Below are 27,500 nucleotides of genomic sequence, written 5' to 3'. Positions count from 1 at the left end.
TGAACTTTGGTTTACGGAATGTTTGGTAACAGTCTTGGAGTATAAATTGAGATTGTATATATTTTGATTAAACGCAATAAAGTAAACGTGCGCTTTCTCTCAAATGCACGTAAAAGTACACTTGTGAAATCTGTTGTAAACGCCCGTTTACTTTTAAGTGCACGTAAAATAAACTAGTATATATATTTGTTTAGGGGCCAGATGAAGGACGCCTCCAGGTGCGGGAATTTCTCGCTACATTGAAGATCTATTGGTGAAGTTCTGCTGTTGTCTATTCTATGGTCGGCTTGTTGTCTCTTTGACACATTCCCATTTCCATTCTCAATTGTTTTGTGAAATCTGAATTGTTTGATCGGATAGACATAAAAAAAATCCATTTTGACCGTGTTAAATCAACTCAAAAATAGAAGTTAACTAACGAAATATGTACAGGCGGCATTAACTTGCGTTTACCTAATGTAATGATAAAATAAAAATGTTATGGTAATGCAATACAGAAATCTTAAAAAGATAGTAAAGATTAACAATTCATATCATAATTTATTTTCAGACAGTCTGTCAGACAGATGATTGTAATTGCCAAAGAAAATTCAAGGCCTTAATTTAGTCAAATTAGATCGATGAATAAGATATAGTAAACTGACTGGTTCGCTATCCTCTGAGTTCGGAAAGACATGATCAGATTAAGCCTGTAAGCATATCTCCGTAAAATTAGGAAGTTTGTGTACCGTGTTTATTTCCACACCGAATTGAACGAGCGGTGAACTATTCAAAGATGGTATATTATGTCCGTAAGTGATACGTTACAAGTAAGCATCTCTAAACTATTTAGGACGACCGATGAGGTCACTCAAATCAGGAAAAAATAATCTAACAGTTCATGTGTTTCTCGGATTTGTTTTCTCTTAATCGATTGGTGACCTTTGAACACCGGTATAGGTCCAATTACACTTTTCATATACATTGACTTAAGTAGGGTACACACAAGACCAACCTCAATTCTTGAATGCGAATACTACCGTGTTAATTATACTACTGTTGCCTTATCTAATCGACTTTTCATTTGAAATTAATAAAAAAAAAACAGATAATTCTATAAACAAACAGTTGTTATGCACTTGTAGTGCGTACAAGAGGGGCGAACGATACCAGAAGAACAGTCAAACTCACATATCGAAAACAAACTGACAACGTCTTGGCTAAAAATGAAAAAGACAAACAGACAAATAAAAGTAATCAAGAAACAACATAGAAAACTAAAGACTGAGCAACACAATCCCCACTAACATTGGGGGTTATCTCAAGTGTTCCTGAAGGGTAAATTATCCTTATAAATACGACAAAGCAATATTAATTGAAAATTATCAATACGGGCATCACTATATGTGTATTATATATTTGAATAATTAATACTGTTAATAATAAAAGCATATAACAAATAATACATTGATTTCACACTATGCAAGCATATATCAGGGAAGGCAGTTGCACTCGATGACCTCACATTTATGTAGTACTGTGACTTCAAATGATATTATATTAAAAAGAAGATGTGGTATGATTGCCAATGATATAACTTCCCCAAAGAGACCAAATGACACAGAAATTCACAACTATAAGCCACCGTACGGCCTTCAAAAACGAGCAAAGACCATACTGCATAGTATGCTATAAAATGACATATGTAAGATGATTCAAACGATTGAAGTAACTGCATAATTTGTGTAAAAAAATGATAGAAAAACAAATACATTGTATGTAGAATATATCAACAAAAAGCAACCCCTGAATTACAGGCCCATGACTTAGGACAGGCTATCGAACGACACAACTGTCTTATGTGGAACTCTGATATTACGTTATGTTGTTTTATTAATACGTGAGGATATTTTGTATAAACATAATATAATAATTCTGTTTTGATAACACTCAAAGTGAAATAGTCATAACTTAATGACTTAACATCTATTTTATCAGCAATCAAAGACGGGCTTCAGAGTTATTGTGAAACTGCCTATTCTAGAGGGGGCGTGAATCAGATGTGGATACTTAAAAATTCCAAAGATCTTTTAGAGTACATACAATCTAACTCTCTTTCATCTTGTAACAGTATTAAAACATTTGACTTTTCTACTCTGTACACTAGTATTCCACATTCCAAACTAAAAGACAAATTGAAAGAGTTGGTATTGCTTTGCTTCGTAAAAGAGAATGGCCAACGCAGATACAAGTATCTTGTCTTGGGCAGGGATAAATCCTACTTTGTAAAGGATCACTCTGATTCGAACAAAAAATTCTCTGAAACTGATATTATCAAGATGCTTGATTTCTTGTTTGACAACATATTTGTAACGTTCGGGGGACGTGTTTTTCAACAGACTGTCGGTATTCCAATGGGAACAAACTGTGCCCCTCTACTTGCCGACTTGTTTCTTTATTATTATGAGGCTGACTTCATGCAGAAACTTCTTAGGAAGAAAGATAAGAAGTTAGCAATATCCTTTAACTCTACTTTTCGCTATATAGATGATCTTCTTTCACTAAATAATTCAACATTTGGTGACTATGTGGAACGCATCTATCCAATCGAGCTAGATATAAAGGATACTACAGATACAGTTACGTCGGCCTCATATCTTGACTTACATCTAGAAATTGACAATGAGGGTCGGTTGAAAACAAAACTTTACGACAAAAGAGATGATTTCAGCTTTCCAATTGTGAACTTTCCATTTCTAAGTAGCAACATTCCAGCAGCATCTGCATACGGGGTATATATCTCCCAGTTGATACGATATTCCCGTGCTTGCATTTCCTATCATGATTTTCTTGATAGAGGGTTGCTGCTCACAAGAAAGCTATTAAACCAAGAGTTCCAAATGGTGAAGTTGAAATCATCCCTTCGTAAATTTTACGGACGCCATCACGAGTTGGTTGACGTTATGGAATAACCGTTTCACAAATGATATCGGATATGTTCCTTACAGCGTAACTACAATCCCCTTCCCTTCCATGAATGTGACCTACCGAATTAGACCATTTACCGGATTTGTTATCACATAAGCAACACGACGGGTGCCGCATGTGGAGCAGGATCTGCTTACCCTTCCGGAGCACCTGAGATCACCCCTAGTTTTTTGGTGGGGTTCGTGTTGTTTATTTTTTAGTTTTCTATGTTGTGTCGTGTATGCTGTTGTTTGTTTGTCTTTTTCAGTTTTAGCCATGGCGTTGTCAGTTTGTTTTAGATTTATGAGTTTGACTGTCCATTTGGTATCTTTCGTCCCTCTTTTAATGATATTTCGATATTACACGATATTATCTGGTATTGACTTGACATAGTTTAACATTACTTTATATGGTTTTGTCATTACTTTATGAAGTTACACTATTATTATATGTGGTTGTGTCATTATGCAGTGTGGTTTTAACATTACTGTATGTGTATGTTACTTCACGTCATGTATACATGATGTGGTTTTGTTGTAGATCTTTCGTAAAGATGATTTGCTTTTTCTCTAGATGACTTTTAATTTAAAATTTCAGATTAATGTTTTAAAATTTGACGATTTTCCTCTACCTAATATGTTTGTTTTAGTATTCAATGCTGTCCTGTCATTCTTTTATAATGTTATCACATTACATGAGTACAAATTAAATTTCGAGTTGTTGTTCCGTTATTTGATATGATGAAAAATGGGAACGTCAGACACATATAAGAAATAATTTCTAAAAACAAATATAACAGTAGTTCTGACATAAGTGGGATTTGCAATAACCACTTGATCCTGACGTTTTTTCCCTCTTAGTTTTTAAATTGAAGCAGTATTGTAAAAAAAATGGTAAACTAATCCATGGAACCCTTATCTTGCCTTATATTGCTGTCAGTGTAAAAGCGTGATGGTTACAAAACCAAAAAAAGTTTTTCGGTTGGTGCTTTATCTTAATCTTGTAGAATAACCCTTTAACAAGTTTTATAACAGTTCACAGAGTTTACAAATGTATCATTGCAAAACTGTTATTATATATACTTTCATACTATGTTGTATTTAAGTCCAAGGATGCAATTGTATTTTATAGTTTACTCTACGTAATCAAGGTAACAATAACGGATCTCGCAATCAGACTATTTACCGGGTTTGTAACAATATCATAAATACGTCGGGTGCCACATGTGGAGCAGGATCTGGTTATCCTATCGGGTGGGTAAGCAAAACCTGCTTCACATGTGGCACCCGTCGTTTTGCCTCTATTATTACAAATCCGGTAAATAGTCTAATTCGGTTGGTCATATTCGTGACAAAGGAAGGGTATTTTGGGTACGACATAAGGAACATATCCGAGATCATCTATGAAACGAATATCCATACGGTCAACCAACTCGTGATAGTGTCTATTAAATTGACGAATAAAAAAATCCAACTTTATCATTTGAAACTCTTAGTTTAATTGCTTCCTTGTGAGCGACAATCCTCTATCAAGGAAATCATGATTGGAAATACAAGCCCGGGAATATCATATCAATTGGGATATATATAAAATTGAGAATGGAAATGGGGAATGTGCCAAAGAGACAACAACCCGACCATAGAAAAAACAACAACAGCAGAAGGTCACCTACAGGTCTTCAATGTAGCGAGAAATTCCCGCACCCGGAGGCGTCCTTCAGCTGGCCCCTAAACAAATATATACTAGTGCAGTGATTGTGAACGCCATACTAATTTCCAAATTGTACACAAGAAACTAAAATTAAAATAATACAAGACTAACAAAGGTCAGAGGCTCCTGACTTGGGACAGGCGCAAAAATGCAGCGGGGTTAAACATGTTTGTGAGATCTCAACCCTCCCCCTATACCTCTAGCCAATGTAGAAAAGTAAACGCATAACAATACGCACATTAAAATTCAGTCCAAGAGAAGTCCGAGTCTGATGTCAGAAGATGTAACCAAAGAAAATAAATAAAATGACAATAATACATAAATAACAACAGACTACTAGCAGTTAACTGACATGCCAACTCCAGACTTCAATTAAACTGACTGAAAGATTATGATTTCATCATATGAACATCAGGCACAATCCTTCCCGTTAGGGGTTTAGTATCATACCATCATAACATATATGAGAAGAACATAACCCGTGTCATGCCAACAACTGGTTTTTGAATAAATGTGTTTAGTTCCGATGCAAAGACCCTATGAGTGAATCAATATTAACGCCAAAATATGCAATCTTTAATGACCTGACAACAGTATCGTAACTATATCCCTTCTTAATAAGTCTATTCAAAGGTTTTTTTAGTTTTTGAGGTGAATACTGACACCTTTGTGCTTTATAAAGAATATGTCCATAAAAAATTGGATGTGAAATACCTGAACGTATAAGAAGTCTGCATGTTGAGCTATATTTACGAATGATGTCCTTATACCGATGATAAAATTTAGTAAACGTTTTGACTAGTTTGTGATATCGAAAACCCTGGTGTAATAATTTTTCAGTAATACATAAATTTCTCTCGTTAAAATCTAAAACATTGTTACATACACGAGCGAATCGTACAAGTTGAGATATTTTTATCCGGTTAGAGGCGCTGTTGGTAAACCTGTATCAAATGGCCATGTGTCTTATGGGACCAGATTTGTCAATGTGCAAATTTTTAAGGCATTCAAGTGAATAAAACCAGAGGATACTTATAAATATGAAAAAAATGCAAATATTAAGACTATCTTGTCTTCGAAATACAAGTAAGATAACTGGCTTGACAAATTGTATATTAGGCAAACATTTAATCGGTAAACAAATAAGCAGAAATTAATGAGGTAGCTACACACCTCGACGTTAATATGCCATAGAATCACCTTACCGTTTGGTAATGCACTTGTTTTTAGTCTTTAGATTTTTTGTTTTTGTTTCGTGTACTATTTGTCTCTTTGTTTGTTTTGTTTTTGCCTTGATGGCATTTTCAGTTTGTTTTTAACTTATGAGATTTAAGGTGGTACCTAACACTACAGGGAGAAAACTCAGTCAGCCAAACGTTTTAATTACGTTGTGTTGTAAAGGGAATATTAAGGTTCTCACTGATCAAAATTGGTGTTTGTCAAACTGCTATATAACCCGTGTAATTTTTCTGACAAAACGGTTGGTTCAAATTTTTTGAAATTTTTATGTTTTTGTTGAAGGGTCAAAGTAATTACATTGTCAAAATCTAATGAAAATTTAACGAGTCAAATTAATTTTAGTGAAAGTGTTGGGTACCACCTTAATATGCCTTTTGTTGATTTTCATTTTTCCTTTAGAATATAAAAAAAAGAAAAAGATTTCCTGTTTAAATTGTTTTACACTAGTCAATTTTGGGGCCCTTTCTATGTAAGACAACGCTCCGTGTTGAAAGCCGTACTTTGGGCCTAAAATGGTTTACTCTTATGAATTGTGACTGAGTGAATGAAGACTTGTTTCATTGTCATCCAAACCACACCTTTTTATATCTACAAGCGCGATACATTAATACTTGGTTTCTGCCTAGTCTGCTTAATACCAACAAATATCTATTACAACCTATCGCTTATTATAGTTTCTAATCGGACTTCTTTAACAAAATCATATTTTCTATGGAAATACTGCTTAATTTATTTTGATCCGAATGCATAAAGTATCAATCATATACATGATTAATATGATCCGGCATCCCAGTTTGGCTGACAATGAGATGAAAATATTGACTTTTGTTCGTGTCCTGAACTGTTGTCTGTTTTCTTTTTACATAGGTGTTTTTTGTATGTTCTCCTCTTCTGGCTATAAATGCCCACTTTATATCTTTCTCATTGCTATAAAGTCATAGAGTTACAATTTCTATACAAACAAGCTTTCAAGGAGAACAAAGAAGACTGACACTTCAGGGATAGACTATTGAATCCGAAGAATATATTTTGTCGACAGGTAACCAGTAACATCCTGGTACTAAGTCAAGTAAGTACAACATAAAGAAGTAACATCAAGCTTTTAATCTATATTTCTTTGGGAAAATATACTGCCTCATATTTTCTTTTCACGACAAACTCATAGAAAAATATTAAAATTTCCCCTCAAATTACACCGATTAAATGTTTGATTTTACTAATTATGACTGCTCTTAATTGACCGCGTACAAGAACATGACGGATGTCGTATGTAACCTGTACAAAAAAAATAAGTTGGAGTCAGAAGTCGGTAATAAGAAAATATTGGTCTGTAATGCAGTAGTAACCTGTCTCCATTATATTGAGTCATATAATTAAGATAGTCTTATATTTGTTTATTTTCTTCGTTGGTGTAATTCCCCGATTTTTGCAGTTTTTACTATTGAACACAATGCTGAATGTATAATATTACATATAGATATATCTTATCATAGCACTTTTGCTTGCCTTAATCAATGTTTATGAAAATTTAACAAACGATTGTTTTAATTTGTTTATACTGTATTTAACTCGAAGTCTGATTTACGAGACTGTTTTTGCTGTTTTTGCTCCGATCAATTCGTTTAATTTTTGATTCGCTGAATTTCCTTCGTAACATCCACTACTTTAACTTTAATGATATAAATTCATTAGACAAGATATGTAATCTTCACCACTTGCTAAGGGGAGAAATAATCTTTCTCTTCGAATGATAGATTATTGAATACTTGAAAATTATTTATTTACTCATTACTTAATGTCTTTTACCAAAGAAGAGAAAATAAGAAAAATGCTTAATCCTTCTGTCGTGAGTTTGTTTTACATGTGTTCATTTATAAATAATTATTGTTTCGTTGCTACATTATGTTTTCGTTTGTTTTGTCACAAACTAAATATCTGATAATAAATAAAGGCAACAGTAGTATATAGCTGTTCAAAACTCAAAAATCGATTGAGAAAAAAACAAATCAAGGTTACAAACTGAGGGAAGCGCATCACATATAAGAGGAAAACAATGACACAACAGAAACACAACATGAAAATATAACACACACAGTAACGAACTATAATGCAATAATGGCCATTTTCCTGACTTGGTTCAGGACATGCTAAGAAAAAAATGGTGCGTTGAACATGGTGTTGTGGCATGTCAGACCTCCCGCTTTACTAATAATGTTATATATAACATTAAAATGACACCATTACATGACAGGACTACAATACAAATAAATGGGAGAACATATAGGACAGAGAAACACACGAATATTAGATAACAAAATGTACCAGGTTTAAATTTAATACGCCAGACGTGCGTTTCGTCCACACAAGACTAACCAGTGACGCTCTGATGAAAAAATTCGAAGGCCAAAACAAGTACAAATTTGAAGAGCACTGAGGACCAAAAGTTCCAAAAGTTTTGCCCATTTTTTTTGGCCTGGGATAAGAACATTTTTATTATTAAGAATAGTTTATACTTTTGCAATCATTAATTTTTATAAAATGACTATAAGATAGATATAGTACATGATAAAACTGAAGTAGTGACTAACTACTGAATAAAAATGGATACATTACATAAAACAATCTAATCCAGCACATAAAAATACACACTCGAGATAGCCAAAGCCTATTGATAACGGAAAAAGCACATTTTATTCACAATCATACATTAGTACTACTAATACTGGAATAACGAGAGTCAGAGACGTCCGTGTACAATTACGCCAAACATTTTTCATTTTGTAATGAAAAATAAATTTTCAAATTGCTCTGCAAATTTTTAAGGTAGTTGGTTTGAAAAATGTAACAAAAATCTATTGAAATCACTTTTGAAAAACTATTTTCTCTATGAGATTTGAAATTTGTTATTTTCATGAAATTATATTTTTGATTTAACGAAGATAATGAAACAAATAACAATAAGTTTGTGTTAAAAATGATTTTATTTTGTCAACAGTTTAAATATATTAAAACATTTGTATTTGCTTGTTTTAGAAAACAAAACATATTTTAAAGCATTCTTAAAAGCAAATATTGAAAATACTGACCTTTAGCATTTTTCAATATAGTTTACAATATTGAAAAATGAAAAATACTCTAACGTAGAGCATTTTTAAATTTGACTTACATTATTGAAAAATGAAAAATGCTCTAGCGTGGAGCATTTTTCAATTTGACTTCAAATATTGAAAAATGAAAAATGCTCCAACGTGGAGCTTTTTTAAATTTGACGTTGACATTGAAAATGAAAAATGCTCCTATTTTTCATTTTTCATTTTACTGTGCAATATTCAAAGTTGGAAAATGTTCATTATTTAAATGTCTAATAGTGAGAACGAAATGTAATTGTTTCAATATAGGCGTTTTAAATGTTTAAATTGTTGACACTTTTTATTAAATGTTTTACTATTTCCGTTTTCTTTTTTCTTGTTTTAAGCGCAACATATCTTGAAGATCTTTTTAAGGTGTGTGTGTGTGTGTGTGCCAACTATGTGTGGTATCAACAAATTCCAAACAAAAATGGTACACTGACAAGTACAATAATGACAACAAAAAAACATTCTTTATTTTTATCTAATATCTAGCTGTCTTTGTAGCTACATGTCTATATATATATTTCGATCTATCAATATGTCATTCATTGTGACTATCTATCTGTCTATCTATCTTATTTTTGTTTTTGTTTGTCTTTCCTTTTTTTGAATTGTCGGTGTTGAAATCTTTAATTTAGTTTTATTATGCGATGCGGAGTAGACGAAGGAGCATTTAACCATATCGTGGCTGAATGTGTCAAACATGTTAGAAAAGAAGGGAACATATTAGAATATTAGATATTGTCCATGCCAGAGCAGTCAAGGAGCAGGGTTCGCGGGTGGAGTGGGGCTAGGAGGGATGGGTGTAACTGTTATATTAATTTGATCACTGCGCTATTTTTTGTTTTCAATTTTGTATTTTTCTGCATTGTACGGCATTTCCTAATTTTGATTCTGTTTAACAAACTTGTTTTTCCCAAGCTTATAATATTCACAATTCTCTGTCGCAGAATATCAAATAGGAATCATCTTATAAAAGATAGCATGAAATTAACTTGCATGCATGTATGTGTGGTAAATGTATATTTCGAAGATGGGTGACTTCTTATGTTTGCTTTTACCGGAGAAAAGAATGAAGCAAAGAATATACATGTATCATAATTATGTGAATAGTATTTCAACAAACATAAAACAGTTCCCATGAGGTTCTGTTTTATGTACATTCTATTACCTTTTATTCAATATGATTTTACATCTGTAATACGGGAAAGCAAAACGAGTATTATAGGACAATATATAAAAAAATATAAAATGGGTCTCAGGCAGTGACTATCTTCTTTTGAAATAACATAAAAAGTTAAAAAAAAAAAAAAAAAAATAGATCGACATAGATCGACAAAAACGTATTCCAACCATATGCATCATGTACATGGAACATACACTAGTAGTTACATTCAAACTGTGATGTGCGCATAGTCTTAGTGTTAGTGCATAGTGTTATTATCAGGTTGGACCCACATACGGTGGGAAAATGATGACAGGCCATTTATTAAGCAAAGGAATCAACGTGTGTGAGACTAGAGTTGGTAAAGCATTAGCGACAGTTAACCCACGCTACCATCATTTACGACAGCAGCAGTGGCGGATCCAGAACTTTTCATAGGGGAGGGGGACACTGAATGACCTAAAGGGGGCCGCTCCAGTCATGCTTCAGTGATTCCCTATATAATCAAACAGATTTTCCCCCAAAAAAAGGGGGAAGGGCGGTCCACAAACGGAAATACAAAATTAATAAAATTAACGGTACCAATTTTCTTGCACCAGATGCGCATTTCGACAATACATGTCTCTTCGATATGCTCGTTGCCAAACTATTTGAAATCTAAAGCTTTATATTAAAGATGAAGAGCTATAATCCAAAAGGTCTAAAAAGTATAGCCCAATCCGTGAAAGGAATCAGAGCTTTGCATGAGGGAGATACATTCCTAAATTTATAATAATTTCTATCATTTTGTAAAAGCAAATTTTAATAACACAAAAAATCCGTATTTTCATGCCAGTACTTCGTACTGGGCTGGTGATACCCCCGGGGACTAATAGTCCACCAGCAGAGGCATCGACCCAGTAGTAGTAATAAAATTAACGGTACCAATTGTCTTGCACCAGATGCGCATTTCGACAATACTTGGCTCTTCAGTGATGCTCGTGGCCAAAATTTTTGAAATCCAAAGCTTATATAAAAGATGAAGAGCTATAATCCAAAAGGTCCAAAAAGTATAGCCAAATCCGTGAAAGGTTCAACTTCTGCAATGATGACAGAATATAATACACATGGTCGGCGCTTCCAGAAAGCCAAGAAGTAAGGGACGACATCAAAGGTCCAATGAAGGATAAAAAAAAACTAACTTCACATAGTTTTTTCACTGACACCCCCCTTTTTTCTTAACTTAATTTGTGAAAAATTGATAGCAAAATATGGTCATATGTGAAATCGATTTTTGATAAACAAAACTCGAAGCAATTTTACACCTCCCCCCCCCCCCACCCAACTCCCACCCAAACTATTTGATTGAAGTTTTTCATCTTACATTCATTCTACTTTTGTGTCTATTACCATGATCGGTCGTGGATTTTGCGTTTTGATTATTGACATTTAAAATCTCTTTTGAATAGCCTTAATTTTTGTGTGTATGTGTGTAAAACTCGTCTTTTAGTGAGTCATGTCGCTTTCTTCTTATATATCATTATCTTGGTAGCGTTCTTTACTACTCCCAAATGGCAGAGACTTGAACCCTACAAACATTCTAAAACAGTAACTTTCTTGTTCTGCACATGTACCTACCTACTAGTATCCCAAGCTATTAATTTGTATGAATGTGTTACAGTTGTGGTTCTTATTCAATTTGCTGTCAGTCATAACTTATTTTTTCATCGTTTTATTAAAATCTTGACCGTGCTTTTTTTTTTCGTTTCTTTTATTGTTTCGATTTTTTGGTTTGTTTGTGCTAATTACCTATTATAATGATGATATCAAAATATAAGTTATAATTAGTTTATTTCCCATCATCTACCTAGTATTTGTTTAGCAACCAACAACCAATCAATCCAGCTCTTAATTATTTGTAACAAACGTATATAATGGTCCTTTCATACTTTTTTTTATAAGTATCATTTCTCTGCAGGGAACAATGTTTTGGAATATTGTTTCATATCATTTTGTAATACGCTTACGGAAATATGATTGTGCAAGGTTTAACTTAATGTAAATGGCAGAAAGTTCGTAAACTTGGTAGCATAGCATTCATTACTCTTCCGCATTTATGTGACAATATTTAAGAGTTATGGAACTTTAACCACTGTAAGGTAAAATCAACTGTTTCATACTAATTACTTTCCCCGGAATTATAAATAAAAAAACCCTTTATTTTCTGTTGTCAGAATAGGAACGGGAAATGGACAAAGAGACAACAATCCGACCAAAAAGCAAAAACAGGCCACTAGAGGGTCTTCAAAACAGCGAGAAATTCTGGAACACGGAGTTGTGCTCCAGCTGAACCCTTTACACAATTGTGTACTAGTTCATCAAAAATGGACGTCTCATAAAATTCCGAAAAATATCAATAAACTTAAATACAAAAAAATAAATACAAAACGAACTAAAGCTACCAGCTTCTTCATTTTTATTCTATTATATTACTTAACTTTTTTATAAGAAGTTTGTGCAAGCGAATGTATTTCCAGTGTGACTCTGTTTCAAAAATAACTTGATAGTTGCTTAAAGTATATCATACTTTTCAAACGATTCTGAAGTTGACATAATATATATATAGAGACACATGTCTTCTGTTGAATACAATATAAGTGCTTCCCATGATACTTTTGGCTATGTGTTTAGTTGGGTTGTTATTTTGCCTCTGTGTATGCGACATCTTTTTCTGTTCATATCAGGATATATCAAATCGTCGTGTTGCGATGTAATAGAAAAAAAGGTATGAAGAGAATTATAAAGCCATAGTTTTAAAAGAGATTATGTTGATAATACGAATAACTTACAGGAAAAAAAACTGATAAAAAATTAACGGTCGATATATTTGATTCATGAATGATTTATAATCCTAACAGGTGTCGATAATAAAATTACAGTATTTTTTTTTTTGTCAAAATCCATTGCAATTCTACTGACTGATTTTATAGGCTCAGACACATAATGGTTTATAGGTTGTTATTCGCTTTGAACTAACTATCACAAACTTTGAGCACGCTTGTATCTGTACTATGTGTAAAGCGTTTTTTTATAACTTGTTTCTTGGTTTTTATACGCCCGTCTAAAACGTGACATATTAATATGGTATACCATTGTCCGTCGATCCGTCCGTCGTCCACACTTCGGACAATTAATAAAAAACGCTTCCAACAACTTTTATGAAACTTTGTTGAATTGTTTATATCTATTGACGTAATCTCCCTTTTGATTTTTATAAATTTAAGATTTTACGTTTCCATGTCATGAATTTTTATGCTTAAAAAAGGGGGGATTTTCCTGTTTTTGGACAATAACTCGTAAACACTCTCACAAATTTTATGAAACTTTAGTGAATTGTATATATCTGTTGACTTAAGCTACCTTTCAATTTTTATAAATTTCAGATTTTACCTTTATAAGTGCTGAATTTTTATATTGAAAAAAGGGGAATTGTCCCAGTTTTTGGACAATTATAACTCAAAACACTATTACCAGCTTTTATGAAATATTTACATTTTCGGAGTTATGAGGTATTATTCATAATAAAAAAATGAGGCCTTTTCCCCCAGTTTTTCGGATAATAAATCAAAAACACTGTTACCAGCTTTTATGAAATATTTACATTTTCGGAGTTATGAGGTATTATTCATAAAAAAAAATGAGGCCTTTTCCCCCAGTTTTTCGGATAATAAATCAAAAACACTGTTACCAGCTTTTATGAAATATTTACATTTTCGGAGTTATGAGGTATTATTCATAAAAAAATGAGGCCTTTTCCCCCAGTTTTTCGGATAATAAATCAAAAACACTGTTACCAGCTTTTATGAAATAAATACATTTTCGGAGTTATGAGGTATTATTCATAAAAAATGAGGCCTTTTCCACCAGTTTTTCGGATAATAAATCAAAAACACTGTTACCAGCTTTTATGAAATAAATACATTTTCGGAGTTATGAGGTATTATTCATAAAAAAATGAGGCCTTTTCCCCCAGTTTTTCGGATAATAAATCAAAAACACTGTTACCAGCTTTTATGAAATAAATACATTTTCGGAGTTATGAGGTATTATTCATAAAAAAAATGAGGCCTTTTCCCCCAGTTTTTCGGATAATAAATCAAAAACACTGTTACCAGCTTTTATGAAATAAATACATTTTCGGAGTTATGAGGTATTATTCATAAAAAAAATGAGGCCTTTTCCACCAGTTTTTCGGATAATAAATCAAAAACACTGTTACCAGCTTTTATGAAATAAATACATTTTCGGAGTTATGAGGTATTATTCATAAAAAAATGAGGCCTTTTCCCCCAGTTTTTCGGATAATAAATCAAAAACACTGTTACCAGCTTTTATGAAATAAATACATTTTCGGAGTTATGAGGTATTATTTATAAAACAAAATGAGGCCTTTTCCCCCAGTTTTTCGAATAATAAATCAAAAATGCTTTTAGCATTTAATGATGACAATATGGTGACTGGTTAATATCTATTAAACTAAGTACCCTAAGGCTTTTGTTTTTATACAATTTCTGATTTGATGTTGTACAGTTGTGGATTTTTTCTTCTGAAAAAATGTCGGAAACGGCCAAGGAAATTTATTCTTTGAGAAAAAAAATCATTTAAAGCATACAGACAAGGGGAGTATCATGCGCTTAATGCGCAGCTCTTTATTCATTTATTTGATGAGTCAAGTCTTTTCAACTGATTGTATAAGAAGTTTTATTAGGTGCTGTTTATCACTGTTCAATGTTAAGGGATTGGTTGTGCACCTAAAACGAGTTTAATCACTAAGAGTTCTATTTATGCGCCGTGAAATTAATTTTTCTCGAATGAATTAGATTGTTTTAAATTTTTCATTTTGGAATCTTTTGTAGCTTGCTTTGCGGTATTGGGTTTCCTCAATGTTGAAGACTGTACTATGAATTATCCTTGCTTACTTCATCATCAATTAATGTCTGGTGGAAAAAATTGTTTCTCTGGCAATCATACCATATCTTTTTTTTTTATGAAATTATGAATAAAACAAACACTTGTATTCGTGAGTTTAGTAACAAAACACGCCATTCACGAATTGAGTAAATGAATACACGGAGAGCGCGCGGCAGCGTTATATATTTTCATGTGCCATACATGCTATACATATATGAATTTTTATATATGTAAATGTATCAATTGGTGATGCTTTTTGTACGTGCTATAGAAAAAATTAAGACAAAATAAGATAGCAACGTTTTTTCGGTATTGATTACGTATGGTACCAAAAATACAAGACGAGAACCAGTTGCTCATTTTGATCAGGAGAAAGGTACAGAAACAAGGAGCATTTTTTATGCCCAAGTCACACTAGACCACTACTGCACCACACTCACCGCGATCTAAAAGGTGGGGTCACGGTACAGGCAGAATGAAAGTTTGGATTTTCATTGTTTTCACGATGCTACTACATCCTTATTACGCTTCTACAACGATCCAGCTACGGGTTACGTTCTCATCACGCTTATTCTGCGACTTCAATGCGATAATCACCATCTTATAACGTATAAACGACAATACATGCACGATGTATTCGATTGCAACACGATCTTAACACGCTTCTTCTGCGATTACAGAACGCTCTTACATCGATCAGTCTACGACCTTTCCACTTTCATACCGTTATCTAACTACGCTCTCGTCAATATCGTCAACATCACATTCCATATAAATACTGTTGATAAATACTGTTCATTTAATTCCTTCTAATTGTCATTAATACGTAGAATTCTCGAAAACAACACAGGCATAACACTAAAATATAACAGAACTAGTGGGCAGGCATAACACCAAAATATAACAGAACTAGTAATAGTAGGGAGAGAGGTAGAATCAGAGGAGGCTCTGATACGAATTCTGATCCAGTAGACATGTAGGATCAACCTATCCAACCTGAGTCACAAGGCGTTGCTGATCCATCAAGATCAAATGACGATATTTTATTGAACAATAGAGAAAATGATATAGATGTGTCAAGCATAGTTGTGCTTATCAGACTTTGACCAAATTTCATGTTTCAGTGGTCAAAGATAAGTTTTTGATATTTAGTCTTTTTTCTGACACTATATGCAATATGTCGTCTTTATTTGGTGTATGAAAATATTTAATGATGTAAAATTGAGAATGGAAATGGGGAATGTGCCAAAGAGACAACAACCCGACCATAGAAAAAAAACAACAGCAGAAGGTCACCAACATGTCTTTAATGTAGCGAGAAATTCCCGCACCCGGAGGCGTCCCTCAGCTGGCCCCTAAACAAATATATACTAGTCCAGTGATAATGAACGCCATACTAATTTCCAAATTGTACACAAGAAACTAAAATTAAAATAATACAAGACTAACAAAGGCCAGAGGCTCCTGACTTGGGACAGGCGCAAAAATGCGGCGGGGTTAAACATGTTTGTGAGATCTCAACCCTCCCCCTAGACCTCTAACCAATGTAGAAAAGTAAACGCATAACAATACGCACATTAAAATTCAGTTCAAGAGAAGTCCGAGTTGAATATGCTTTCATCACTATGGACAACAAATAGAAGTTTTTGTGACCTTGACTGGCTCTTCAGTCTTTGCACGATCCGCTTACTTAAATGTAGATATATATCTTATATTAAATGTACATTTACTTTTTAAAGAAGTTAACAAATGTTTTGCGACGATCAAATACTTAACTTGGGAGTAAAAACAAAAATCTTTATCAATGAATTCAACATACCAATATCTATCTGATTTAACAGATATATAGAAAATATTTAGTTAACCTGAATGTAAATAACAAAATAGGGAAATATAAAATTCATGGTTTTAAACAAGGGAAATAACAATTGCATAATTATCCTGCGCCACATCACAAAATTTTGCTGGTGCGTTGTTGTTTTATCTTTTTGAGGTAAGGTAATAAATGTGTATATACGGGTTCACACATACACACATGTGTATTTTATATATTTAAAGCATAAAAACAAAACTTTTAAAGTGTAAACAATGAATGAAAAAATAATTTGATTATTCATTTTTTCAATATCTTTGAATAATTTAATTTTGGATGTAACGCGTCTTCTGATTGGATGACGTTATTTTGTTATCAGACAATAGACATAATTTAGTTATGTGACCGTGACGTCATCAACGTTTTTTCAAGGTTTTCTACGGTTTAAAATGAAATTTATAATTAAACTATAAGAAATGACTGTAATATTTTTTCTGTCTATTCGAAATAACATAAAAAATGTGGTGCACACTGTTAAATAACCCGCTACGCGAGTTATTCGGTGTGCACCAAATTTTTTATGTAATTTCTTCATAGACAGAAAAAGTATTACAGTCATTCCTTAATTAAAAAAAAAATAAAAAATGAAGATGAAAATTCAGCATTTTTTATTTTTCAATATTGAAAGGCAAATTCAAAAATGCTCCATGTTGGAGCATTTTTCATTTTTCAATTTTTAAAGGCAAATTGAAAAATGCTCCACGTAGGAGCATTTTTCATTTTTCAATTGTTAAAGGCAAATTGAAAAATGCTCCACGTGTTAGCATTATTTATTTTTCAATATTTTAAGGCAAATTGAAAAATGTTTAAGATTAGCAATTTCAATATTTTGTTCTTTAGAAAGCGGTTGAAATTTGTTTTTTTCTTAAACCATCAAATTCAAATGTTTTGATTTAATCGAATTATTGATAAGATGAACTCTTTTAAAGACAAAGTTATCATTACTTTTTATATTATCCTCGTGAAATCAAATAATGGAATCTCATGAAGGTTACAAATTTCACATTTCATAACGAAAATGATTTTTCAGAAGTGACTTCAACAGATGTTTGTTACATTTATCAAACCAATTAATTTTAAAATTTGTAGAGTATTTTGCAAAATCTATTTTTCCAGCTTAAAATTAAAAATGTTTGGCGTAAATATACACGGTCTCAGAGAATTGTCGGTATGAATCTTTCAATCTCAAAACAAATACAAAATAGATAATTCTAATTTATTTAGTTTTTGCAATTATCATCAGAAATATTCTTCTAATACTGCATAACGATAGCCACATACATCTTCATGGACAAGTTTTCTAAAAGACAAAAAGAAACCAGATCATTTTGAAGGTAAGTCTATGATTTAATGTTACAACTATGCCTTATCGACATAATCAAAGTGAAATCTTATATTTAAACTCAATAAAGATAATTATCTCCTTCGTATTACCAATCAAATCAAGTATTTTAACAAGTATTAAAATAAATTTACTTGATAAATGTTAGGTTGCTTTTATTTGCCATTTTTTTGTAGATATAAAAAAATGTTCATACTAACCCTAGGCAATTCGCAAACATATCGATAGTTCTCAGTACATTCTTTGTCATCCCATTGCCAGACATTCATTGCATTGAGTGATATTTCAACACAATCATAATTTTCAAAGTTATTAACTGAAAAGAAAGAAAATGTATCAAACCGGTTGAAAATGACAGTGTTCATAGTAGGTGTAGGATAACTCAACAAATCAGTCGGGTTGTATTGTCGATTACCAAAACATTGATAAACAACTTTGACATCTATCAAACATACCCTTACTATATGTGAACCTTCACCGAAAAAAAAGCGTTCTGTTGATTTGATGGCATGCTGCTAAAGATAGTATAGGTAATTAAATGGTTTTATATGATCAATTATACTTTGTAGGATATCAAAGGAACATTTAAGCTTATAAGGCATAGTTTTACACTAGTCGTATTTGGGGCCCTGTGTGGCTTGCTGTTTTCGCTGTGGACCAATGCTCCTTGTTGAAGGCCTTATTTTGACCTTTAATGATTTACTTCGAAAAATAGTGACAAGGATTGAGAGTAGTGTAACTTATTGTTTAAGTCGAATGCAGTGTAAGAGACTAGTATCTGCATACAAAAAGAAGTCTGTTGCTTATGATCATCCCTTAATATATTTATTCTTCTTTTTGTTTCAATATACCAGCAAGAGCCTGTAATTTAGTTTTTCTTATATGCTATCTGACATCGTCGCAGATGAAAGGAGTCTAAAAAATACCAATGTAATAGCCTTTCAAGATTTTTTGCACTGATGTGACTCATGTTTTTCATATCTATTATAGTTTCTCTTTTTCTGTTCTAGTTTTGGGAAAACACAAAGATGTAAAAGGCTTTATTAAAGGGCTTTGACTCCAAAGTAGCTCTAAATAGTCGGGGTATATTTCTATTAATCTTGATATTCTACAAATGTCTATCACAGTTTGGTTTCCTTTTCTAAAACAGTTAACAAGGTGATAGTCGGGGTCATATCTATTTATCTTGATATTCTACAAATGTCTTTCACAGTTTGTTTTCCTATTCTATAACGGTTAAAATGTGATAGTCGGGGGTCATATCTATAAATCTTGATATTCTACCAATGTCTTTCACAGTTTGGTTTCCTATTCTTTAACTGTTAACAAGGTGATAGTCGGTGTCATATCTATTAATCCTGATAGTCGGGGTCATATCTATTAATCTTGATAGTCGGGGTCATATCTATTAATCTTGATAGTCTACCAATGTCTATCACAGTTCGGTTTCCTATTCTATAACTGTTAACAAAGTGATAGTCGGGGTCATATCTATGCATCTTGATATTCTATAAATGTCTATCACAGTTTGGTTTCCTATTCTATAACGGTTAAGGGACGACATCAAAAGTTCAATGAAGGATAAAAAAACTTAGTTCATTTAGTTTTTTTCATTGACCCCCCTTACCCCTCTTCACTTAATTTTGATAAAAATTGATTGACCAATAAGGATATATGTAAAATCGTTGTCAATCTAAACAAAACTTGCATCACATTAACCCCCTCCAACACCCCCACCGCAAACTATTTGAATTAAGATTTGTATCCTTCATTGATTTTTTTATGTCGTCCCCAACAAGGTGATCGACAGGACATATATTTTATTATTTTCATTTTTGTTCTTTATAATTGGGTAGCAGGTGGAATGAATAAATCAATAGATACCCAAACATATTTTTTGTGTTTTCGGTACCTTGTCAGGTTGTACTCGCCTGATAGGTTTGGAAATCCCTTTGGGGATCTTTCGTCTCTATTTGAATTCATTTGTACTATAGAACATGTAGAAGACAATATGCATAGTTATGTTTGGTGATGCTTGATTTGTTGTAAATCACACATACCTTTCATATTTACCTAATGAGTTCAAATATGACTTCAAAATGATTATTTTGTTCTGTATAATTATAAAAGAATCACATGCAATATCATCATGCGTTAAATATTACTAGCGGAAAATCTAAAATACCAATTTTAAATTTAATTATTTATAGAGGTCAAACTTACATTCGCCAAATGGGGGACTTGAAATTGAAAGAGCAACATTCTCTACGTCAAATATGAACTTGTCGTCATGGGTAGGACTATTTGCACCAGTCCATATTTCGTTTGTTTCTAAAAAAGAATTGAATAATTATTAGTATCATTTGAATATGATTTCTTCAATTCAATCCCTACTCTGGTCTGAGTCTTACCATACCGTGTCAAATAGAGTTACAAGAACTACGGCATAAGGATGTACTTAGGTAAGGCTTTGACATTGTGTATTGTCCGGGGCTCCTTGGTATTTTTCCATACAATACAAAGTAAAATGTTTTGCCCGATAACACCCATTATGTTATTCATACAAGATTTAATAGCTCATAAAAGGTGATTTTTCAAAATTATAGCAGATTGTTGATTTTCATTCTTATGATTTAAGATCAAAATAATACCAATGCAAATATAAGGTAAAAATTCGAGTCAGCCTTTTCGCGCCATGTTTTAAATATCAACTATCTCGAAAAAGAGCTCTATGAATTATCCATGTTTAAACTTATCAATATTTTTTTATTGTGGTTGATAACTAATGCTCCTCCAATTTGAAGTATAATTTTTTAATCATTGATATTTTTCATTTCACCTAAGCACATCCTTAAATAGACACTGCACGTGTCATGGTAACTACCCCATATTGTTTGACCCTTGTAACATGTTTATGTCGCAAACTCACTAGTGACAAGATATAGCAGTCTTCGATTCTACTAGAAAAGTGGTCGTATCTTTGTGTAACATTTTGTTTATATGCATATTTGATGTGGTTAAAGTCCTTTAATTGATTAAAACATATTAAGAATAGCCATATCGAGATATGAATGTTTTCCTCATTATAGATTTTCATTGAAGAAATATAATTTGGGTGGAAACAAATATGCCATGAATTGTTTTTTCAACTTATCTCCAGATCTCTTATACACATGATAAATGTAACTAGTACTGTTTAAGCATATATTTTCGGGGGATTTAATTTCGTTTATTTCGTGGAAAGAATATATGCACGAAATTAAAACCCCCACGAAAATTTAACCAACATATAATATTACTTTCATTCGTTATTGCTCTTTATAGAAAATTTTAAACAATTTTCGTAAATCATGTAAATTTTTGTAAACTTTTACAAAATGTTTTCCTTTGATACTTCTGAGCTAAGTTCATTATAGATAGAGAAAATTGTAAACAGCAACAATGTTCAGTAAAGTGTGATTGAAAAACCCATCATCATCACCAAAACACAAATTTTATCATGAATTCTATTCTCGTCTATAATATGTGTCCTTTGGTGTTGTTTTTTTTTGCTGCTTGCACATAGACCAAGGTGAGCGACACATGCTCTTTAGAGCCTCTAGTTTAAGAAAATCATTATAGGAAATACAAGCACGGGAATATCGTAGCAACTGGGAGATATATACTTGGAGGAATGTTGCTAAAGTGACATCATAGCATTATAAATATTTGAAATATACGTACATTTCCTGATCATTTGAAAACTCTGTACGAATTTTAAAATATTTTTCAAAAATATTATTGGGACGGCACCACATTCAAATGCCCTGACTCGTTTAAACGTCAACTAGTTTTCAAAAATTTTCACAAATACAGCTCATCTCTTTACTCTTGTCTGGTGATAGGATACCCTCGTTTCGATGATAAAACTCTGAACTCAGACACTAACCTTCAAGTCGATAGACCTCTCTCTATCTTTTTCGTTATCATTTTATAGCATGACAGTATAATCGAGAATGCACTATTCTTAAATTGGAACATGTAATTCTTCTGATAGAAGTTGAACCTCGTGAAGGATTTTTGTTAATATCTTACTGGGAACAAATTTTGGGAAATGTTTTTCAATGATTAGTCACTGATGTTTTTTCATTAGAACGATACAAGCTAATAACAATTACAACTTTATTTATAACTTACCGAATTCGAACTTATTCTTGACAGCATTAGCTTCTGCTTCACTATTTGGCCTCCATAAGTAGGCACCCTTCATTGTGCATTGCCTCTAAAATTTAAAACCAGATGCAAAGATGCAGAATTGACATTTATAATTGTTTGATATCACAAATGATACATGCATTATATGCCTTACTTTTTAAACATGTGAATAATATAGGTTCTTCGAATGTTTTTAGAAGAGGGGCAAAAGATACTAGAGGGACTGTCAAACTAATAGATCGAACATAAACTGACAACGCCATGATTAAAAAAGACAAACAGCCAAATGATAGTATAAAAAACACAACATAGAAAAGTTGTTAAAAACCCAATACATATTCTAATTCAGTAGATCATAATCATGAAAATGGAATGTGATTATGGTTTAACCAACATATCCGATATCATATTTGAAACGGATATTCTATAACGGCCAACCAACTCATGATGGCGTTCGTAACATTTATGAAGGGATGATTGCAAATTCTTAATGTCTTGGCATTGGAGGACATCATGATACGGAAAAAGGTCAGGAGGTTTTTTTATTGCACTAAATATCAATAGAGATGGTTTAGTTAACATTTGTGTAATAGAATGACTTCATGTGTTTCGCCTTCTAGAAACTGTAGCAAAACAGCCACATTTGATAAATTGTAAAAATGATCAAACGTCTCTGTAAAGGACAACAAAGTCTAAGAAATTCTTGGTAACGTAATTAAATCTGATACAATATTAAAGTTACTCACTTTTGCATAATACCACTCTCCCTTCACAAGTCCACTGAAGAGGTAACAATTCGGACTGGCAGTTTGGTCATTCAGCAACATATATCCGTCCGGGCAACTTGTTGGTACACATGGTGCTTTTTATACGACACAATATGAGTTATATTTTTACTAATAGGCAAACAATAAACAAATAAATGCACGATATTGCCATTTGTCAAGGTCAATACGATTCATTAAAGTCACAGTAGGACTACGGAGGCCCTCATGGGGGGTCCTAGTAATCACATAATCACCATTTTTTTGCCAATATAATCACATAATCATTAAATATTTGCTTATCTTTAGTAATCAAATAATCATAAACTAAAAATACAGTCCTAGGTAATCAAATAATCATGAAATATTTGGCTTAATAATCAAATAATCATTAAAAAAACGGCCAAGTAATCACATAATCAAAAACCCCATGAGGGCCCTCACTACGAACAAACGTTCGTTTAGTTTGCATCTGTTTTAAAATGTTTAAATTATTTGTGTAATGAAATGTATGCATGTAATGCTTGTCTAGAAAAACGATTGTACCAAATCTTTGACAGTTGTTTACTACTTGTTCCGTTAATTAATAGCGTTTGATATTGTCAGTGTGTATTGACTTCCCATATTTGATATTGACTTGGAGTTCCATTTCTTGTTGTCTCTTTCAAATAATAAATAAACAAACAGTATACTGACTTCGTCGCAAAATATAATAATTAATTTTAGTTGTAATATGCCTTAGTACTATTTCTACATTACTTTTGTTAAGATATTGCTATCTGTGAAAGTTTATGACCCCTTCTGTAGCCATTTTTGTACGAACTTTTCGAACTTCAATTGTTTCAAAACTAAAGGTAAAATGAATAAAAGAGATAGACCATTTTGTAGATAAACTTGATGCAAAGCATTATTATTTACTGTTTCGTTGCATTTTTAAGTGAAAGAGTACTATGCGGCAAATAAATCGAGATTTTTATAGAAAATCCACAGCCTTTAATACAGAGATTTTTGTTATAAAATTTGAAACATGGATTACGCGCTTGCTTTTCTATGATGTGCTAGTGTTTATTTTTTACAAAAAGATCTAACCAACCTGTAAATTCCAAAATACCTCGTGAACTAAAGTCGAGCGCACCCTATTTGGTCCATATATTTATTTGTTTTAACAAATGACTACATTAATAAACTTGTTTTAATGAAATCAATGCTAGCACTGCATGCAATAATCCTATATCTAGCAGTCATTAAATTGTCAAATATGAGAATACAAGGTTAAAGGCTGTGGATTTTCTATAAAATTTCCATATGTTTAGCATTGAATCAGCACAAGGGTACATAATCCTTAAGTACATTGTAGTTTAAAGAATGAAAAAAAAATATGAATTAAATTTAGATATTTTTATGTTATATCTACTCCAACAATCGGAATTTTTACATATTGTTTTTCAAGACTTTTTTACTATACATTAGGTAGTTTTAACGTTGCAGCCGTAGTGGAATGATTTTTATTATCTCCTCTAAACGAATTATTGAGATTAATATTTAAGGAATGACTGTAATATTTTTTTCTGTCTATGAAGAAATAACATAAAAAATGTGGTGCACACTGAATAACGCGCACACAATTTCAATATTACATATTTTAAGTATAAATATGTTTCGTTTGAAGTATATGTAGAGTATGATTACAGAAACTGTGGAATTTGTTTTGAACCAATAATATTGTAGATATTTCTTATAATTTAATTCTAAACTCCATGTTAAACCGGCGTAAATCATTGAAAAACATTGATGACGTCATGATCACATGACAAAATTGTGTCTTTGATATGATAGACAAAACGACGTCAGCCAATCAGAAGACACGTTAGATCCAAAATTAAATTATTATAATATGCATACAATACTAACTTGTTTGCGTAGTTGTTTGTGTTGTTGGGACAGTTGTTGTAGCAACAGTTGTCCCAATGGTAGCAGTAGTCGTCCTTGTCGTTTCCATCATTGGTACAGCCAGTGTTAAAAGAGCTAGTGGAAACAATTGCAAAGCTGTTTGCAAAGCTGATCCTGACCCCATTCCAGCTTCATCTGTTAAAGTGATTTCAGTAGATATGAATAGAAGTATTTATAACCAGTTTTCAACTTTAATGATGTTGAAAATATCGATTGAGTTGCTATACATAACATTTTGTTACTTATAACACAATACGTGCATTAGGAAATGACTCTTTACAATTCTATCACAACTTAAATGCATTCAGAAAAAATGTTGTTTTTTTTCAATAACTCTTTGACATTTCTGTTCATTACAGGGTTAATTGAGATTAGGATTATGTTGCGTGAGCTTTTTATAATTATTTGTGATGTCACCAAAACTTTGCTTGGTTGAATCATCGTGATACACCCACAATAGATTACGTATTCGATAAGTGTTATCAAATGTTGACAAATAACATTCATATTCAGAAAATTACACTAGATAGGTAAAAATTCTATAATAATAGAAAAAATAGACAAAAGTAATAGCGGTCAGGTGTATTAGAAATAAAAAAAAAAAAAAAAAAATGGCGTAACATGTATGTATTAAGAAGCATAAACTAAATACGTAGACATTCTATGATCATTAAAAAAAAAAACATTATAAAACAAGAAAAGAAATTAGTGAAGACATTTTATTTTAAAAACGAAACATTTGGCATAACATATACCAATGTTTGTAATATAAATGATATAAATAACGAACTATCATGACTATGCAGTATAGACTTTACTCACTGTTGAAGACTGCACAGTGACCTATAGTTGTTAATTTCTGTGTCAAATGTTCTTTTGTGGAGAGCTGTCTTATTGGCAATCATACCACTTTTTATCTTCATTTCATAATTATTATATAGTGACATTCGTATCAAATATGCAATGTTGTAAATTGTGAAAATTGAAAATAAAATTACCTGTAGTCCCACTGTCATCAATAAGGAAAAAATCCTGCTGTCGTTCTACCTGATCTTGTCCAGGTATGACCTGTCCAGGAAATATTTGGCCAGGTATCTGTAGAGGTATTTGTCCAGGAAAGATCTGTGCTACGCATGTTCTATGACAGATGCATATGACAGCCAGAAGTAATATGAATAGCTGATCAATATAAAGATTACGCTCTTTAAATATATAGAAAAAAAAACACTTAAGGGAGTTCGCTTCTCAGTTTCAAAATAATTAACTTTTCATTACACTAGGATATATTGATAGGGGATTGATAAAGAAACCAAAAGAGCCAAAAAATAATATATAGGTCAATGTGTTTGTTAACGAGATATACATGTAAGCCATTGAAATTTTGGCCGGAAACTGTTTTTCTTGACTTTTCATAGCGTTATCATCGACAAGTTTAAGTTCTCAAAACTATTAAAAAATAATTAAAATTGTTAAAAGACTTTTGCAGATGGCTTATAATCATACATGTAAAAAACTGGGTGTTTATTGGCAAATTTGTTTAAGACATTTATATGGATAACACCAGACTATTCTGAAAATCTGACAACAATTCCAAAACATGACAAATAAATTTGATCCGTCAAAAGCGCCTTTTTCAATTAACTTTCAGCACAAATATTCGAAGCCAAATATTTCGTAATAAGAACATTTAGATCATAACGTGAGTTCTTAAAGTACTGTGGCAGCCGATAACTGTACAGTTCAATGACGTAGACATGCTAGGTGCAATTAACACACTTATCAAAACTTAAAATATTCGCGGATTAGACAACACCTACTTATATATATTTGTTAGAACATATCATTTTATTAATAAGTAAAAATATATACCTTGTAGTATTCACCCATCTTGATGTCCCGTGTTACTCCAGAAGGTAATGCCAACATTGAAGCGCTGATGAAATATTTAACATGTTTTAGGGGTTGAACGAACGAATGGCCATGTCGCAAATATCCGTATTTACCAGTCATTTAGCTACTAGAACTAAACTGGTAAACAAGACATCATGTTTGTATTGATGAACTTATATTTCGTGTTTAGGCTAGTACTTTCAGTCGTTCTGTGAAACCATCCTGTTTTAATATCCATAGGTGCTAAGAAAACATACTTATGGTACATGTGTTACATTTTCACGCATGCGACATTATTAATGGTACATATATTACATTTTCACAAATGAAAACAGAAGATATAAAC

General features: G+C 32.2%; 1 protein-coding gene across 1 annotated transcript; it reads right to left on the bottom strand.

Annotated features, from left to right (window-relative positions):
- Positions 1-18,299: 18,299 nt before the first annotated feature.
- LOC143043803 (lectin BRA-3-like) lies at positions 18,300-27,151 on the bottom strand. The gene is made up of 8 exons (XM_076215984.1): positions 27,134-27,151; positions 26,263-26,332; positions 25,226-25,399; positions 23,297-23,412; positions 22,533-22,617; positions 20,580-20,687; positions 18,557-18,672; positions 18,300-18,314 (listed from the first exon to the last, which is right to left on the bottom strand). The coding sequence occupies exons 1-8, from the start codon at positions 27,149-27,151 to the stop codon at positions 18,300-18,302; spliced, it is 702 nt and encodes a 233-aa protein (XP_076072099.1).
- Between the last annotated feature and the right edge of the window lie 349 nt (positions 27,152-27,500).

Source organism: Mytilus galloprovincialis, chromosome 8, assembly GCF_965363235.1.
Source record: "Mytilus galloprovincialis chromosome 8, xbMytGall1.hap1.1, whole genome shotgun sequence".
Lineage (NCBI taxonomy): Eukaryota > Metazoa > Mollusca > Bivalvia > Mytilida > Mytilidae > Mytilus > Mytilus galloprovincialis.
This window is presented reverse-complemented; position numbering and strand designations above follow the sequence as displayed.

Excerpts from the sequence above, each read along its gene's own strand:
- LOC143043803 (XM_076215984.1), bottom strand. Across the intron at positions 22,618-23,296 it reads GAGAGTGGTATTATGCAAAA|AGGCAATGCACAATGAAGGG; the intron begins GTGAGTAACTTT and ends TTTAAATTTTAG. Across the intron at positions 20,688-22,532 it reads CAAGAATAAGTTCGAATTCG|AAACAAACGAAATATGGACT; the intron begins GTAAGTTATAAA and ends ATTCTTTTTTAG.